Source organism: Homalodisca vitripennis, chromosome 4, assembly GCF_021130785.1.
Source record: "Homalodisca vitripennis isolate AUS2020 chromosome 4, UT_GWSS_2.1, whole genome shotgun sequence".
In the NCBI taxonomy this organism is placed as follows: Eukaryota; Metazoa; Arthropoda; class Insecta; order Hemiptera; family Cicadellidae; genus Homalodisca; species Homalodisca vitripennis.
This window is the reverse complement of record NC_060210.1, coordinates 93,049,744-93,066,881: the sequence shown is the minus strand read 5'-3', so window position 1 is coordinate 93,066,881 and position 17,138 is coordinate 93,049,744. Positions and strand designations below refer to the sequence as shown.

General features: G+C 32.4%; 1 protein-coding gene across 2 annotated transcripts; it reads left to right on the top strand.

Moving 5' to 3' along the window:
* The first annotated feature begins 6,599 nt into the window (after window positions 1-6,599).
* LOC124359768 (S-adenosylmethionine synthase) lies at window positions 6,600-16,472 on the top strand. 2 transcript variants are annotated; one of them, XM_046812782.1, is made up of 5 exons: window positions 6,600-6,966; window positions 8,110-8,115; window positions 11,026-11,093; window positions 11,762-11,884; window positions 16,331-16,472. In XM_046812782.1, the coding sequence occupies exons 1-5, from the start codon at window positions 6,845-6,847 to the stop codon at window positions 16,447-16,449; spliced, it is 438 nt and encodes a 145-aa protein (XP_046668738.1). In that variant the 5' UTR covers window positions 6,600-6,844; the 3' UTR covers window positions 16,450-16,472. The 2 variants fall into 2 exon arrangements, 1 of the variants encoding a protein (XP_046668738.1); XR_006922185.1 differs by lacking the exons at window positions 8,110-8,115; window positions 16,331-16,472 and having other exon boundaries at window positions 6,625-6,962; window positions 11,014-11,093; window positions 11,762-11,885.
* Window positions 16,473-17,138: the final 666 nt, after the last annotated feature.

Below are 17,138 nucleotides of genomic sequence, written 5' to 3'. Positions count from 1 at the left end.
TCACAGACAGTATTTGAACCTGCGCTATCTCTAACTCAGACCCAAACTCCGATACATTAGACCGCTTGGCATTTGCAATCCTAATGCCTCCAATAATTTCCCCTTCGATGTCTTACCAATCTCAAGAATATGTGATGTAAACTTAGGCTTTTAACGCGTAGGACTATATTTATTAATCTGTGATGTGTCAAATAGTAATGTTCTGTAAAATCTCAGTTCTTGTAATGAATGCCCTTTAGTAATGTTGTTATGGTCGAAATGGCCTCATCTGAGGGTATAGCCGCGGGGTGTTTTCACCAGAAATTTTTAATATTTTTAGTCAGTTACGACTTGCTTGCATCCCTATCCTTTTCGTGTTTTATTTATAACTTTTTTTGAAGGTAACGTACATTGAATCACATCTGAAGGAAATTAAATAATGAATTGCAGGTGTTAATACCCAATGGAATCACCGACTAAAGGCTTTAAGGATATAAATAGTAAAATCAGGCTCGATAATTCTAATTCTAGAACAATAGTGTTCTATTCTAGTTTTTATAACAGTGTTATTTACTTTCAAGGACTTAACAGTTCCATTCACTTCCAAAACCTCGTACATATTTATATATGTAACCTTAGTAACTCCGCCTCAAAAATTGATATGTGTTATTTCAAAGTTATAATGTTAGATTAGTTAAAATGGTTAACAAAAGTATAAAATACGATTGATATTTTTTTGTAGGTAATTGTGCCATCATAAAATTTGATATTTTAAATAAACGCAACAGAAAATTGCGATGAATTATAAAATTAGTATTTAATGTAATTTATAAGCGTATATGCTTCCAACAGTATGTAGGAATGAAATGCCAAAGCCCGGAAGTATTTTTGTTAAAAACATGTATCAAAGATGGAAGAATTTTTTGCGTAAGCATACTTAACATTGTGTTGCTTGTGTAATGTAAAGCATGTGTACGGTCGGAACTACAAAAATTAGAACCCATGGCGTTAAGAGGCTTGGGTTACATGCAATTTTATTCTAAATTAGGGCTACCTATTCAGGGGTAATTCCTTGATTTGTCTGAGGAATCGATTATTAAATTTTGAACATCTTCAAGCTCCTAAAATATCAATTTATAACCCAGTATTTAAAACAACTACAAGCACGCGGTGATATGCTCATATTGTTTTACTTGATTAGACTATTATCACTGTATCCTAATCGGTATAGTTAGTCTTCGGGGTACTTATATAAACCTATAAAATTATACATGTATTATTATATGTATAAACCTTGTTGTTGGGCTTACAGTGGTCCAATTACCCAATACGTAAAGTTAAGGTGTAGACTATTAAAACGATTATCTTGATAGGTTGTTCAATAATTATCGTAGTTTTCCTTAAATTTAAACCAATTAATATTTTTATCTTAATCATATTTATCTTTACTTTTATATACGAAAAGTGTTATATAACATTAATATTTGGACACGTCATTCCCAAAATAACGCTAAGTTAAGCAATGAATGAAAAATCACCTACCATGTAAGTGGCTGTACGTCACACGCTGAAACTAAATATTTTAATATAAAACTTGTAAGATTTTAATGGTTAGTAAATATTAGGTCTAAATTGAAACACTGTATATTTATATTTATAGATCATCACCAAAATACGGAAATTGAACTTATGCCTAGCTTGTTTCGTACCTTCACCGGCATGTCGGTCAGGCTTACTCTCGCATGGGGAATTGATATCTCGTGAAATATTTGACTGAGATATTTATTATTTGTGTTTTCGGTCACTTCAAAAGAAAATCTCATGTTAAACATACAAATTACGAAGTAATTGAATTTAAATACAGCAAATATCAGATTATTATAAAACCGGTAATTTATTATTTATAAGTTAGTAATCTAAACAGTAACATATAAACTTAACCATTTATATCGCGTACTATTTAATTCCGTGTATTTACTAAGTAGATAAGCCCTGGAAAACTCATTTAAACAGCCACTCTTCAATCTTAAATATTATATCCTATTGAAATAAGACTAAGTCAAATAAATTCCCAAGCTAAACCGTTGTATTTAAAGTCACGAAGTTTCATATATGTATATTCTTCTTAAACAGACACACACTAAGGGCTATTGGAAATTTAGATACCTATGAAGTATAAAGGTCACCAATGCAACGTACACAGATAACATTAAATGTATTGTGTTGTTATAAAACATTACAATATAAAACATTTCAGCTGTAATTTATTTAGTAAACCAGGCGATTTCTGTAATAGTTATTGTATTCATTTGCTAATAATTTAACACAGATTTGAGAATTACCTGTTTTAAGTGCACGTTACAGTCACATCTAGTTATGTTTAATTTCCTGTGTGTTCTTTATGTTTTTTCTTCTGCTGATAAAATGTTAAATTCTAATGTTGTGCCTGTCTCAGGAGATGGAGTATGCCTACTCGGAATCATCTCTTTGTATTCATCATACAAGTTTTGGTAGTACGTGAGCTGATTAATGATTGAAAACTACCCGTGAGGAGACTACGATTTACAAACGACCATTCCGATGTGTGCTAGTCATATGAATTTTAAGACATGTCCACCTCTGGGCACTGATGAAAACTATACACTGATATAGCGAGTGAACAATTCGGGGAAGAAAAGATTAAATATATAATCAGAATAATCCTGACAAAAGGAATTGAAAAGAGAGCGCCTCCATGGTCAATGAAGGCGCAATCAGCTACTTCCTATGATCCTAATTTTCATAATAAGGCAAAAACCCTGTGCGTATTACCATCTTGTCATAAATGTCAGCAATAGGTACTGCATTTCTAGTTTCTGAACGAGAAAGTGAGGTAGAGAGATTTTTTACCGTTTCTTTATTCTTAGAGATGTGTCAACAAGATATGGCAACACAACTACAGTCATAGTAACCTGTAGTCTAAGATTACATGCATGCTAAAAGAAAGACAGAATAGTACTTTTGTAGACCGTGTCATTGCACCTTCACTAAATAAAGGAATTCTGTTTACTGAATGTCAGCAGTTCATACAAAACATTGTATCACATCATTGTATTACAAAACGATTACAACAAATTTAAGACCATAAGATATATCCATAGACTATATTTTCTCCTCTTTGTTCTGGTGAGGATGGTTTCTTAGCCTATACCCCAGCGCAAACCCGAGACTAAGATTCCAAGCAGTCAAGTGTCCTCCACAGGTAGCTTCTAACTTCTGTTACATATTGATCGCAAGTTAATTTTCTGAGATCTACTAATCTAATCGATACAAATATGTGAAAATTGGAGGCTGATAAGCTCTTATATAGAGGATAAACAGAGTTAAGATCAGATATAGCTAACGCCATCAAGGAACTGAGGACTGAAGGAATATGTATGAACAGACTCAATACGCAATAACTTATGCCACTACAGACATCCTGATATATTTGTGGTTGTTATCTTTATTCAAAAGTGGAAGAACATAACTACACGACGTTATCTGTATTAAATCCACATGACCTCCTTGAACTTTATAGGTAAGGTGTTTTACCTTAAACATGTGAATCTCTTGAAGAAGAACAGTCTAAGTAGATTCTTCGGTATATTATGTACTCAAATGTAATGCCAAACGGGAGTTGCTTACACCCACATCTAGCCAGAGTAATACCTCCAACCTGATTTAATTGTTAAAACTACCTAAACCGAAATACAAATCCTTGAGCAAGACCCTATCCTCCATCTGTATACAGAGTGTCACATGAAGAGGACGTTTGAGTTTATATTACTTGCCCATTTGTGCACTGAACATTTTCAAACTCTACACAATTAACAAAGTAGGTTTTAAAAATATTCTAAGAAAATTAAAGCTCGCTAACAATTGTAGAAACAAAATGGTGACATATTGAAAATTGTATCATTTTGTTTCCTATAAAATACATTATTCTTAAACTACCTGATTTGATTACTGCGTTGCAGTTTTAAAGAACAGCTGTTTAATAACGCTCATTGTTGAAAACAGCTGTTTGAATATTGCTTGTGCTATAAACACATAACCTTACCTCCTCCATTACAGTTTTAACTGATATTGAAGTTCTAGAAATGGCTTTTAAAGTTGAACAAAAAGTGAAGTGTTGTGCGTAGGCTATTGCTTTTGGCAACGTTAAAGAAACAATTAGACAATTTCAGGTTGCCTACTCAGGAGTTGAACCACCTCGCAATCCAACAATAACTAAGTGGGAAAATCTTTTAGAAGCTGGAAGTGTCATAAAAAAAGTACTCTAGAGGATCAAATGAGGAAAGATAAATACTAGTATGCACATCAATGCTCCGCTCTCCTGGTAAACCAAAACCACTAAGGAAGAATTAAATTTTACAAAAGTCACCTAGTCCATAATCTTCTTGAAGATGATTCGGACAGGAGAGTGGAATTTTGTTCTTCGTATCATTCATTTTCATGATCTAGATCCTAATTGGCATACTCAAATTATTTTTTGGCAGACGATTTCTCTTTCTACCACAATGGTGCTGTAAATTATGTAGGCATAATTGTAATTACAACAACACCGGCAATCCACACATTCTTGAACAGACTGTACTCAAATCAAAAAGAAGTACTGTTTGGGCAGCTAGCATCCCATCACAGTTGTAATGGGGTGTTATCTTACAACATTTCAGACAGTGCAACGACTGGGAATAAGTATGAACAGGTTTTAAATGAACGAGTCTTGCCTCATTTTACGGTTTCAGAAATGGGCCAAGCAATCTTAGAAGAAGATTGTCCTCTTCCTCATTTTGCAAATCCTGTCAAGCGATTAATAAATGACAACATTCATAGACGTTGGATTGGATTGGTCGTTGAAGTGTTTTTTTTTTAGATTCGCCACCCCGATCCCCAGATTTAACTGTATGTGATTTCTGTCTATGGGGTTACTTAAAGGAACAAGTTTATACTCGTAGTTTTAATAATGATGAGGAATTAAAACAGTCAATTGAAGAGGAACTTCTCCGGATACCGCAGAATTTCTTTGGAAGAGCTTGCGATTCATTTATTAAGCGCTGTTGTCAGTGTGTCGCTTTGGATGGATTACAGTTCAAATAATTGTGGACTGTAATTGTAGGTTTTTTAATAGGCTATGTTCTAATTTTCTGACTGAAATTTTCTGAGAATATGACAGTAAATAATTTTACAAAACTAAAAATACTGTTTTTCAAAATTTCCACCAGTTTGTTTCAACAATTGCTAGAGAGCTGAAATGTTCTCAGAATATTTTTAAAACCTAATTAATGAATTGCGTAGAGTTTGAAAACACACACACACACACACACACACACACACACACACACACACACACACACACACACACACACACAGGGTGTTTTTGGACATTTGCCATCATTCAGTGATCAAAATGTATTTTCTAGAAATAATTTACTAAAAATAAACTGCACATTGTAACAAAAACATATCGTACACACTTACACTTGCATCTATACCCAAGCACGTAATGTCGCTAACAAACAAGAGTTATAAGAAAACGAGTCCTTCCTGGTACTAGGACTGTTTTCAAACGTATATTTATAACAAACTGACAAGTACTTCCAATATTTTTATTTTTTATAACTTTAAGTGGTTAACCCTAAAGGCCTGCTTTGCTAATAACTGTATCACAAGATATCTAAGGGGTATAGTAGCATTGTAGGAATCAATAGATGAATTCTTTTCACATGGTCAGTTTTATGTGGCATATTGAGGATAAACATATACCGGAGTACGAATTACAGGGGAAACAAGGCGTTATATTTTAGTATTATTTTTTTATATATTAGTGTAGAAAATATTTTATTAGTGTTTTCCCTGTACATGAATTAATTTAATTCATCAGAGTTATTACACTAGTTAAGATACAACTCTGTATCACCAAGATTAGCACATGCATTAACCTAGTGTTTTCCTAAACCAGTAATTATAATCTTCTTTAATTTTAGGTTCTTGCCTGTTTATTTTATTGTTCCTCCGCTTACAATGTTTAAAGCTTACGGTGAAAAAATTAAATATATATATATTGGAACAAGAAATGTGGTCAAATTGAATGTGAGAGATCTGTTAGAAATTGATTTAAATATTTTAGGTCGCTTTAATAAAATACTTGAAGGAAATATTTAACTGGATGCCATTGTTCTTTAGAAGTTAAGTGTCCATTAAATGTTGCAATCTTCTCCAGTAAACAAAGAAGTTTCTAAATAATAGTTTTAATTAAAAGTGTAGTAATATTTTTTGGAGTAGTGAAACATATATGGAAAAAAGGGATAACTCCGTACTCACTACTCACCGTTTAAATAAATAGTTCTAATGTACTGGATATGATAAATTACTCATATTAAAATTAAAGGCCTCGTCTATAATAGATTAGCAACTGAGAACCAGTAGTAGTTAAATGATAATGATTAATCACTGTTTATAATTTTGGCGTGACGTCAATGTCATATGTACAAAAAGTATTGATTGCTAATAAACAAACAACTGAAACACGCCTTATATTGTGGTGGGGGAGTTTTATCATGATTCGATATAAAGGATTTAGATATTCAACATTGGTACTTACTTGTGTTAGTATATAACACGTAGTAAGTAATGATCAATTTTAAAATAACAGTTCAACACTTTAGACAAAGGCTGATTTTCGGTTGGAATATTGTGAGAAAATACAATCGTAGTGCGCTTGGCCTAGTCACGTGACTTTACCGAGGTTATAAATAAAGGTGCTTTACCATCTCTCCGCCTCTTTTCCTCAGTTGCATCCGACGAGAGTCGTTCATTCTGTTCCGATCTAAAGTTCAGTGCAATGCCGGAATCGTCGCATCAGTACATCAACGGTTACCAAAACGGACACATGGAGTCAGAAATTCCAGATGAAGATACTTTCCTATTTACGTCGGAATCAGTTGGAGAAGGACATCCAGGTAAATTTCTCAATTTACTAAACTTAAATTTAATAGTGCTAAACAAATGCAAATCAATGGCGGCATGAGGCGATGCCCACCATGTTGCCCTAACAACCACGTTTCTACTTGGCCTGATATAACGTTCGATTTAGAAACGACCTATTTCTATTTGAAGCTTAAAATAGGCTGAAATTGTAACATCGCCTAGTTTTTTCATAGATGACCAAATAAGGATATTCTTTTTCGGTTTTATGTTTTGGCCTATACAAAATTAGTTTGGTGAATTGTTCATAAAGGCCGTTTTCAGGAAATTTGTTAGTAGACTTGAGTTTAATTGATTTTTGCAAATATATTGTATGGGTGATTAATAATAGTTTTATTTGAAAATTTATGGTATTAGTATTTTGTGTGGTACAATAGGCTACAATGCATTAACTTCTATAATTTTGGTATGTGCATTTTAGATTGGGAAAGCCTAGGCCTACTTATTAACCAAAACAAATTTGTTGCAAATTTCATTTTGGAATTTAATATGCGATGTAGTGTACAGGGCTAAATCTTTGAGATAATTGATTCTCTGCTCGTTTCTTTCAAAAAAAATAAGTGTAGGAATAGGCCTAGGGTTCAATAAGGAAGGCCTAAGTTAAATTTTTTTAACCTATCCCATTTTTCAATCCAGATGTTCGCTAAACCACTCCTTGGTATACCTAAGCTTATTACTGAATTTTAAAAATCTTAATAGGCCTTGATGCAGTCCAGCCATTCCACCAAAATATATTGTATATAAGCTGTATTTAAACAATCAATGAGTCAAATTTGTTTTATATTTAGAAATTAGTGGATTTATTCTTAAGATTAGTGCTATGTTTATAATTTGTTAAGTAAAAGTCCATCAGTTGTAAGAAGAAAACATGTAGGCTATTACATAATAGAAGATAAAGAGAATCAACTATAATTACTACTGAAATTTCATGTTTGTATGTCCACCCATTCAGGAAAGGTAAGTATTCTAATATTACAGATAGGTCTTTGAAAGTAAAACAAAATACTAAAAGTGAAGTTATGTGGCTGCAGTGTAATAAGCGACCACCAACACAATCACATGATTATCGAATGCTATGGAATCATCACTATTCCATATGTTGGACCAGATATTTCGAAGAACAATATGGTTTGGTAAGTTTTTAATAAGCCTATTAGAAATGAATGTTTATATGTATGTAAATATTAAAATGATTTACAAATTAAAATACAATACATAATTAATATATTTAAAACAATAACATTTACTTACCTTATTTTTTCATGTACAACACTGTTCTTGTTGCCTTCAGTCAATAACAAAACACGTGATTTTAATTTCAAAATTATTTCCAAAAACGTTTTTACTTTTAATAAATGTTGAACAATGATGTCAAGCTATATTTTCACATGTAAAAGGAATGAATTTGTTTTTAAATTGTATTTAAAGTATTCTTGAGCCATGTAGTACCAAGTATTACATCACTGGGTAGACATGTTTAATAATACCATTTAAATAATGCTTGAATGGATCAACACCAATAATTTTAATTCTTCGATACATATTCTGTATATGAATGGCAGTCACTCACTTCTGAGGCCAGTTTCGTGCGTGGCTGCTGCTTGGATGGGTGACCGCTGAGCAATCCTGTCCTTGCAAGCAGTCCGCCTGTCCAGCCATTGAGGGTGGTTCGGAAGTCACCTTTAAGCTGTTGGTCCCTAGGTTAAGTGTTAGAGAGGGATTCTTAGCCAGCCCTAACTTCGCCTAGTAAAAATAAGACATCTTTTCTTTGCCTTATTCTTGTCGTTGTCACTAACATTCTCCTACATAAACGGAATAACAACAGTTGGTAATGTCACTAGTCTAATTAAAGAGAGCTGGCAATGATTAATTATGAATATCTATAGGTCAAATATCTTATTCGATACTTAAAATCGATAATCATCCAATTGTGGTGGTGGCCGCTTATTATAATGTAGCCGCATATGTTATTTTTATTATAATCTACTGTACAGCATTATTGTTTTAAATATAACGTGTGTGTGTGATGGGTGGTGCACTTATTTTGTGATACAGGTACGTTTAACTTATGCTAACTTTTGCATTTTTTTATAATAACAATTGGAGAAACCTAATTTAACTTTTAAAAATAGGGCTAAAAGATTGGAAGAGCTACTTGTGTGAAAAAGAGATGCTTAAAGGAGGAAAGTTGTAAAAGTGGTGAAAAAATAAAAATGTTTACTTAAACAGCAGCAGAAAATCTGTTTAAAAACCGCTACATATTATTTTGTGTTTTTAGTGGAGATGGTAATTTCAATACACCTGTGGCCTAGAACTTCATTGCAAATGGTCCTTGGGAAGATGCTGTGGACATTGTTAGTTGATTTTTGTAAAGAATAAACACTAATCATGACCTGTACTGTGCACACCACATGTTCTAAAGATTTTGCTGGTGAGCAGAACCTTTTTAATATTATTTACGTCAATAAATTACAACAGAGTAAGGACCCTTCAGAACGTATCGAAAGAGGTAGTGTACAGATAGGTGGATTGCTCTTTGACTTTTTGACCCATAAATTAAGTATGCTCTTCCTTTAGCCAACAGACATATACAAAGTTTCAAATCTGTAGCTTACCTTTCCATCAAGAGTTGTTACACAGAAAGAGGAGCATGGATGGGACTCACTTTGGTCTTTTGATTTCAATATCATGTATGTACCGGCCTGATTCTCTCTTGGCTCTTAATTTGTTGAAGTTAATCGGATATTGAGTTAAATTTGGGTCATTATTAATTACAATAAATAAATAAAAATAAATAAATAAATTTGTGCATACTTATTAATATTTCCTTGCTATAAGTTGTGGTAGGTTAATAATAACAGTTAACATTATTATAAATATTTTAATTGTTTTAGGTCATTGTAGTGGATATTCCTTAACTCTTTACTTAAACAATAAGTAGAATACAACAATTATAACAACAGAAAAGTGTACATTTTCTTAACATTTCCTTGCTATAAGTCGTGGTAGGCTAATAATAACAGTTAACATAATTATAAATATTTTAATGGTTTTAGGTCATTTTAGTGGATGTTCTTAAAAACTCAATATTTACACACTTAACACTTAAGTAAAATACAACAGTTGTAACAACAGAAAAGTGTACATTATTTTGTTCTGTTGGTGTTGTGGACGTCTGAAATGTGTATGGATCTTTCACTATAATATGTATTGTAATCCAGTTTTGGTATTGGTTTTCCACTTAATTGTTTATTTTTTTTTAAGTTTAAAGTAACAAAGTTTGTAAAATTACTATGTATTTGTGCTTTACAAATGGAAACTTATATAAAAACTTGGTTTAAAATGTTATAAGCTATTTGACAAAAAATTGGAAGAAAAAAAATTAACCCTCAAAGCACCCATCATCCAAATTTTTAATGGACTTTCATTAAATGTCATAAAAGATTTTGATGATAAACATAATCTCTTATAATAATGTAATCTCTTAAAATTCTTTTTCTGACAATAATATTGGTAAAATCACATTATAATCTATACCGTACAAAAGCCCATTAGATTTTCTTTATTTTTATTGTTCTTGTACTCTGTACCAAACATTAGCTCTACATAATTTTCATCAGCTGTAGTTTCCTGCAAAGTGTGTTTTCATTGATTTTTGTTGCTCAGATACGAACGTGTGAATTTTGCTATTTACAGTCTATTTTCTCCTGTTTTCTTTTCAATTTATTGTTATTTAGTTCTAATTGTTATAAATGATGTATATAAATATTTATGTTTTTCATAAAAGATCATTACTATTTTGACTTTTTTATATTAGGAGGGTTAAGGTCTGATGAAACAATTTTTTAATTATGGAATAGGCTAACTAATTGTGTGTAAAAACAGTAAACAGTAATTGACATTTTATTTTTATGTATTTGTAGGCTGAAATTGTTTGAAAAGTCATTTGCCTAAGTAAAGTTAAGAATTTGTAACATCCAATTTTATTAAGTTTTGTGGCGATAACAAAAGTTTTTATTGTTTCAGATAAAATGGTAGTGATCAGATAAGTGATGCAATTTTAGATGCACACTTACAACAAGATCCTGATGCTAAAGTCGCATGTGGTAAGCAGATTTGTCACCTTATACTGAATACATATTGATTATTTTCTGTGAATTAGTTTCTCGTGTTTGCGTTTTAACCCTCGCTGCCAGACAATTTACTATGATGCTGATGCAAGAACTATTAGGTTGGTTTTGGTTAGAAAGCATAGTTTTTAGATGTTGTGCTCAAGGTTTTATTTTTGTATTGAATCAATAATTGTATTATTGTTTTAGTTTGTTTTTAATAATGAAATTGGGTTTAAAAGTCATTGCATGCAATTTAATATTTTTAAATCGTTAAAAAGAATTTTACTAGCATTTGAAGTTTTATATTCTCAGCTTCAATGAAGTGGTGCCTAAAACCATACTTAATGTTTCTTTAATATGCTAATACCTTTTTTAAAATGTCCTGAAATATGAAATGCTTTTTTTCTCTCTGAACAGTAGTAAGTGCATATTTTCTTTCTCTTTGCGGTGTACACAAAATCTAAAATTTGTAAAGCTGATTTTATTAGTTAAAAAACCAGAGATGTTTTAAAACTATTTTCTCATAAATTTAACATTGTTGGTGTTAGTTATAGATGTCTGATGTCTGCTGTGAAAAGTTAACGAATACACTAGGCTAAATGTTAAGTTGATGTTCTGAAAAGTAGACAATTTGCAGCTGACATTATGGTGTTCTATTGTAGAAACTGTAACCAAGACTGGGATGGTACTGGTCTGTGGAGAGATAACTTCCAAGGCAGTGGTAGACTACCAGAAAGTAATTAGAGATACAATAAAACATATTGGCTATGATGATTCTTCTAAAGGTATGTAATAATATAAAAAAATTTTCAAACAGATCAGATAAGACATAAGAATTGCAAGTTAGCTATAACAGTAGATTTATTAACTTAGCACATTGGGTCATCGGCCTCTGATTGTTGACATGCTGTTTTTATATAAGTAGTAAAGTATAAGTGTAAAGTAGGTATTCAGATTTAAAACTTGTGAAATTTAACTTGAGATGTATTTTTTTACTTTATAGTGATGGGACTGTTCTGTCTGGCTAGTTTTTAGTGAATCCAAGAATTGATGACAACAATATTTTTATTGGGGTTTCATAAACTTTTGACAGTATCTGGTACACAATTGGTACAATACTAAGATTTTTTGCCAATTTAATTCATGTTAAACCCTTTTTGGTGCTAGTGCACAAACAAATATGCAGTTGTAATACTCTACATGTGTTTTATTCGTTTTTGTACTTGACAGTTTCAGACTTGGATTGTGTCCATAGAAGAATTTGAATATACTATGTTTACATATCATGATGTTTACTTTTTTTCTACATACTCGTTTGCTACTTTTTATTATATTGTAGGATGTAAAATGGAATTTCGTACAAAAACCTATTTAAAAAAATATATAAATGTACAATGTGTAATGCAAAAATTTTTTCACTTTATACAATTAAAAGTAATTAACCCCATTTATAATGCATGTACCAAAGTTTAATTCTCTTTCTTAAGTTGTTTTTGAAGAAAACTGTTCTAACCCCATACAGGTAGAAGATATATTAGCTTCATTTCTTAACCCATGTTATATAGTTTTTTTGTTTAAATTCTCTGAACTGATCCTTGAAATATTCGTCACCCGTTTGAAACGCCTTCTATACAGTTCAAAGTGTTATGTTAAATATCAGTACTAACAAATAAAAGAAATCAACAAAATATCAGTAGTAACAATTAAGGAAATCAACAGTTTTATAGAAATAAACAAGACATATTTCAAGATTAATGTACATTATGCTATTATATTTTTTTAAGAAAATAAGTAAATTGATACCTTCATGTTTTGGCAGTTATGCCATGGTCAGAGTACAAATATTACTTATAAAATTTCTGTATATGATAGGTCTCCCCAACGAACTATACTACTGGAACACGCACTGCCCATAAGACACATGTTGTGTTTTCCGGTCGCACACAGCTGTGCGTTACTGGTGTATCCATGTATTTGCAGGCGCTTTAAAGTGGGCAAGAACTCACCGAGTTCTGTACTCCATGCCAATGTAGATCAAGTGATGATGTATTTAAAATATTGTTATTTGCTCTAGTTATCTCAAAAAAATGCGACCACTTCTAAATTGACATTGAAAGTTTGTAACTAATTTACTGGTAGTGTTTTCATCAAGGGGCATTTAACTAATGACGAATTCACTGGAAGCTACGAGCTATTTTTAATTAAAACTGTGACCAAATTATTTTTTAAAATAATATCTCATCACATCGAAAAAAAAACAGAAAACTTTTGACATTATAAAAAAATCCAACTTAGGAATAAGGCAAAAAATTGTTCAAAATAATTTTATTTTTTAACACGTAGATTAAGTGCGTCATGTTTGTAAATATTATGTAGTTTACTTTGAATAAAATACTGTAAATAAAAAAGTTGTTTTTTCATCTGGGAAATATTTTAATGCCTGTAATCTTTGTTTCCGACTTTGTAAGAAAAATAAAAGTCAACATTTTAGTTATTTTTTATATTGTACATAAATCAGTTTTTTAACTAAAAATAAAAAATCCACGGTAAAAAGCAGCTACTAAAATTTGTTTTAATAAATAAATTGTAGTATATAACAATTGTATTAAGTCTAGTAGGCGTTTTAAAGTGATGTTAGATCATTACTATAATGCCTGCCATATGGGCGGAGTGCGTTCTTGCCCATTTCCAGCGCCTGCAGACTCGGAACGCAGCTCAGGATTTTGGCTCGGTTTCTCTGGCCCAGAGCGCGTTTCCATTATTATAATTCGTTGGGTCTCCCATCTCATTTTTTTACATGTACAGCTGGGGACAAAATGTAATAACCATGGTATCTCAACTGTTAGATAGTGGTCAACTGATAAATATACAGCCCTTTGTTATTTATTGTGAATGAGTTTTGTTTTAACACGTTGACTGCTGATGGCAAATACATGTAAATTGCCCCAGAACCTAAAGTCTAATATTTATTAATACACTTACCATTTGCTATCAGAGGCTGATTTATGGGCAGATAATAACGTCTGTGATCCAAAATGGCGAATTACATGACGTCACAGATTGACCCGCGGATCCGCGGGGTCAGCACGCGGAAAAGAGTTTTGTCGCACAGAGCGCGGCTAAAAAGTCTAATAACGCGAGTGGCTACCGTAAAAACAATCCATTTTGAAACTATTTCATTATATAGTGCAAAACAAAAACAAATAAAACTATATACAATATTTACAAGGTCTTGAGGGCATGGCTTTTACTGCTGGCCTCTGTGATGTATGTCAAAACAATTGACAGCACAAAGTCCTGGTTTACCTGGACAAACAGAACATGTATATGTTGTCATCTTCCTTTTCTTTTCATTCTTGTAGCATACCCTACAATCTTTACGTTTTCTGTCACCCTTTTTATCCCGTTATTCATTTTGTACAAGTTTGTGGGTTGGGTATCTTGGCGGAGTAATGAGAGGAGCTTGCTGCTTTGGGGGTAAAAGACTCCCATCAACATAAAAAACCAGTCAATCGGTGAACCATTACCTGGTACATCTACTAGCAATCTATTGTTTCCTGTGAAAGGGATCTGTCTTAGTCCATTTGTATTATTAGCCCATGAAGGGTTTATTACAATATCTTCACTATCACCACCCGAACTGTCAACAGCAGTGTTTCCACTGGATTCACTATCCACATCTGATGCTTCATCGTCAGTAGCACTATTTTCTGTAGCACGGTTGGCAGACATGGTGAAATGCGATATAAAACTTGTATAATACAATAGTACAATGTCACTACACATAAATAAACAACTCACTAAGAACGCATCACTTGCACATGCTAAAAACGCGGGAAACAGAAACGAAGTACAAGTCAAGGTCAACTCGGAACCACACGCCACGCTCAACGAGTACGAACCGTCCCGGCCGAGAGCTGAGCTCACACTGAGCAATAGTCGAGACTATGGCAACGCCCCGCGGATCCGCGTGGCGCGCACTGCTACGCCGCCGCTTACCACGCGGATCCGTGGGACCCGCACTGAACGTGTTAATGTAGTTAATATCAATATTTTATACTTCAAATCAGTATATAAATCTCATTTAAATTGTGTGATCACAAGTTACCTTGATTAGAAGCACTAATATACACAATGGCCACCCTTCAAGACATGTCTTAAATAACTTACACTTCAAGAACTCAGCTGAAGTCAAGAATTGTTAAAACTATTTCTTTGTACATGGATATTTAATGAATTAAAAGTATTGTAGTACTATGGTACGGATAAATAAAGGCAATTTTAAGCTTAATATATATTATACTGTTGAAAATCTGATGGTTAAAGAATTACCTTTCTGTAAAAAAAAACTTATTTAAAAAACCTCGAATCCTATTTTTTGAATTGAATCCGAGAATCTGAAAATAATAATTATCTGAAGTGAACTGTTTTTTGTTTTGTTTTATACATTAAAGTCTAGATTGAAATTTAAAATCACTCCATGATTAATAATAAATTCAGTTGAAATACTTTCTCAACAAAGCGGAAGTTTAACTTAGGATTCAATAATTTATTTATCCAATGCAGTTAAATTATATTTTTGTAAATCTCGCGACAAACCTAGAATATGATCATAGCGTGTTTTCTAACAGACATGCCAATTTTGAAAGTAACCCAGAGTGGTAATTCTCTAGTCTAAAACAAATTTGAAAATCAGTAACTAACAAAATGGTTAAAAGGTTGCAATTTTATTCAGTTTTTAAGTTTGGGACTAGTAAATACAGGTGTTAAAGAAAAGTTTTTTAAAATTTTGATAAATGAAATTGCTGATTATCCTTAATTCACTATCCTCTGGGCACTTACTGGACCCACTCTTGCAGACTAACTAACTTATCTGTTTAAATCATGAATAATGCTGATTGATTTTATGACTCAGCAATTTTATTTCTTAGCTGGTAATTTTTTTGTTTTGATGTAAATAATGCTGAATGATGAATAATGAATTTGTTATAAAATCAGTGTATATTTGTGTACATGTTGACAATTTTGGACCTAGTTTTATTACTAATTGTTTAATGTTACTTGTTTTAAGATACCTGGACTTTCATTTTAAGATGGTTAATTGAAGGGAAAAATGTTTTTCTTCCATTTAATTCTTAAAACTAATTTTTAAGTATTTATGTAGGCGAAAGTAGGTAGTTTAAAAAAGAATTATTGAAGGCACTGAGTTTTGATGTAATTTCTTGGACTAGGGTTTGACTTCAACACTTGCAATATCCTTGTCGCAATGGATAATCAGTCACCCAACATCGCCAGTGGAATACACAGGGACCGGGATGAAGAGATGTTAGGGGCCGGTGATCAGGTATAGACAGCATGTCGGGCTCATTGTCATTGTCCGGCAGGGAGTTGTATCGTCTCTATTAATTGTGCTTTACAGTTACGCTTTTACAGGATCAGGCATGTGCTCTGTGGATAGAGCTGTGGTAGATTGTAGTGTTAAGAATTGAGGGGAATTTAACAAATAAACATTATATTTCTAAGAATTGGATTTTGATGTTTCAACGTCTTCGTGGAAGCTTCAATAGAAAATTAAATCTTAATACTAGTAAAATGTTCCAGCTTTTAAGGAGTTATTTATGGTTACCAGATATGGAAGTCGTGTCAGTATTAAAACAGTTTTATTCATCTAGGCTTTTTTACAAGCCTTCATTTTATTGTGACCATAAATGAGAAAAAATCTCCAATATCATGGTATACTTTAACTTGAGCAATTGTTTCAGATTAAACACATTAGAACCCTGAACTACTTAGCTAACTATAATTTACTTGCATGTACTAATAATCCTGACTGGGATTTTTGAAAGAAAAGAATATAATCCTGGAAAGGATTGCTTGAGTTGCACGGGTTTCTTGAGCTTCTAAGAGTTGAGAGCACGTGCAACTCTGGAATCATTGGTTTGGCTGCAGGTTTTGATTACAAGACGTGTGCTGTCATGCTTGTATTGGACGAACAATCGCCTAACATAGCCGCTGGCGTGCACGTCAATCGCTCCGAAG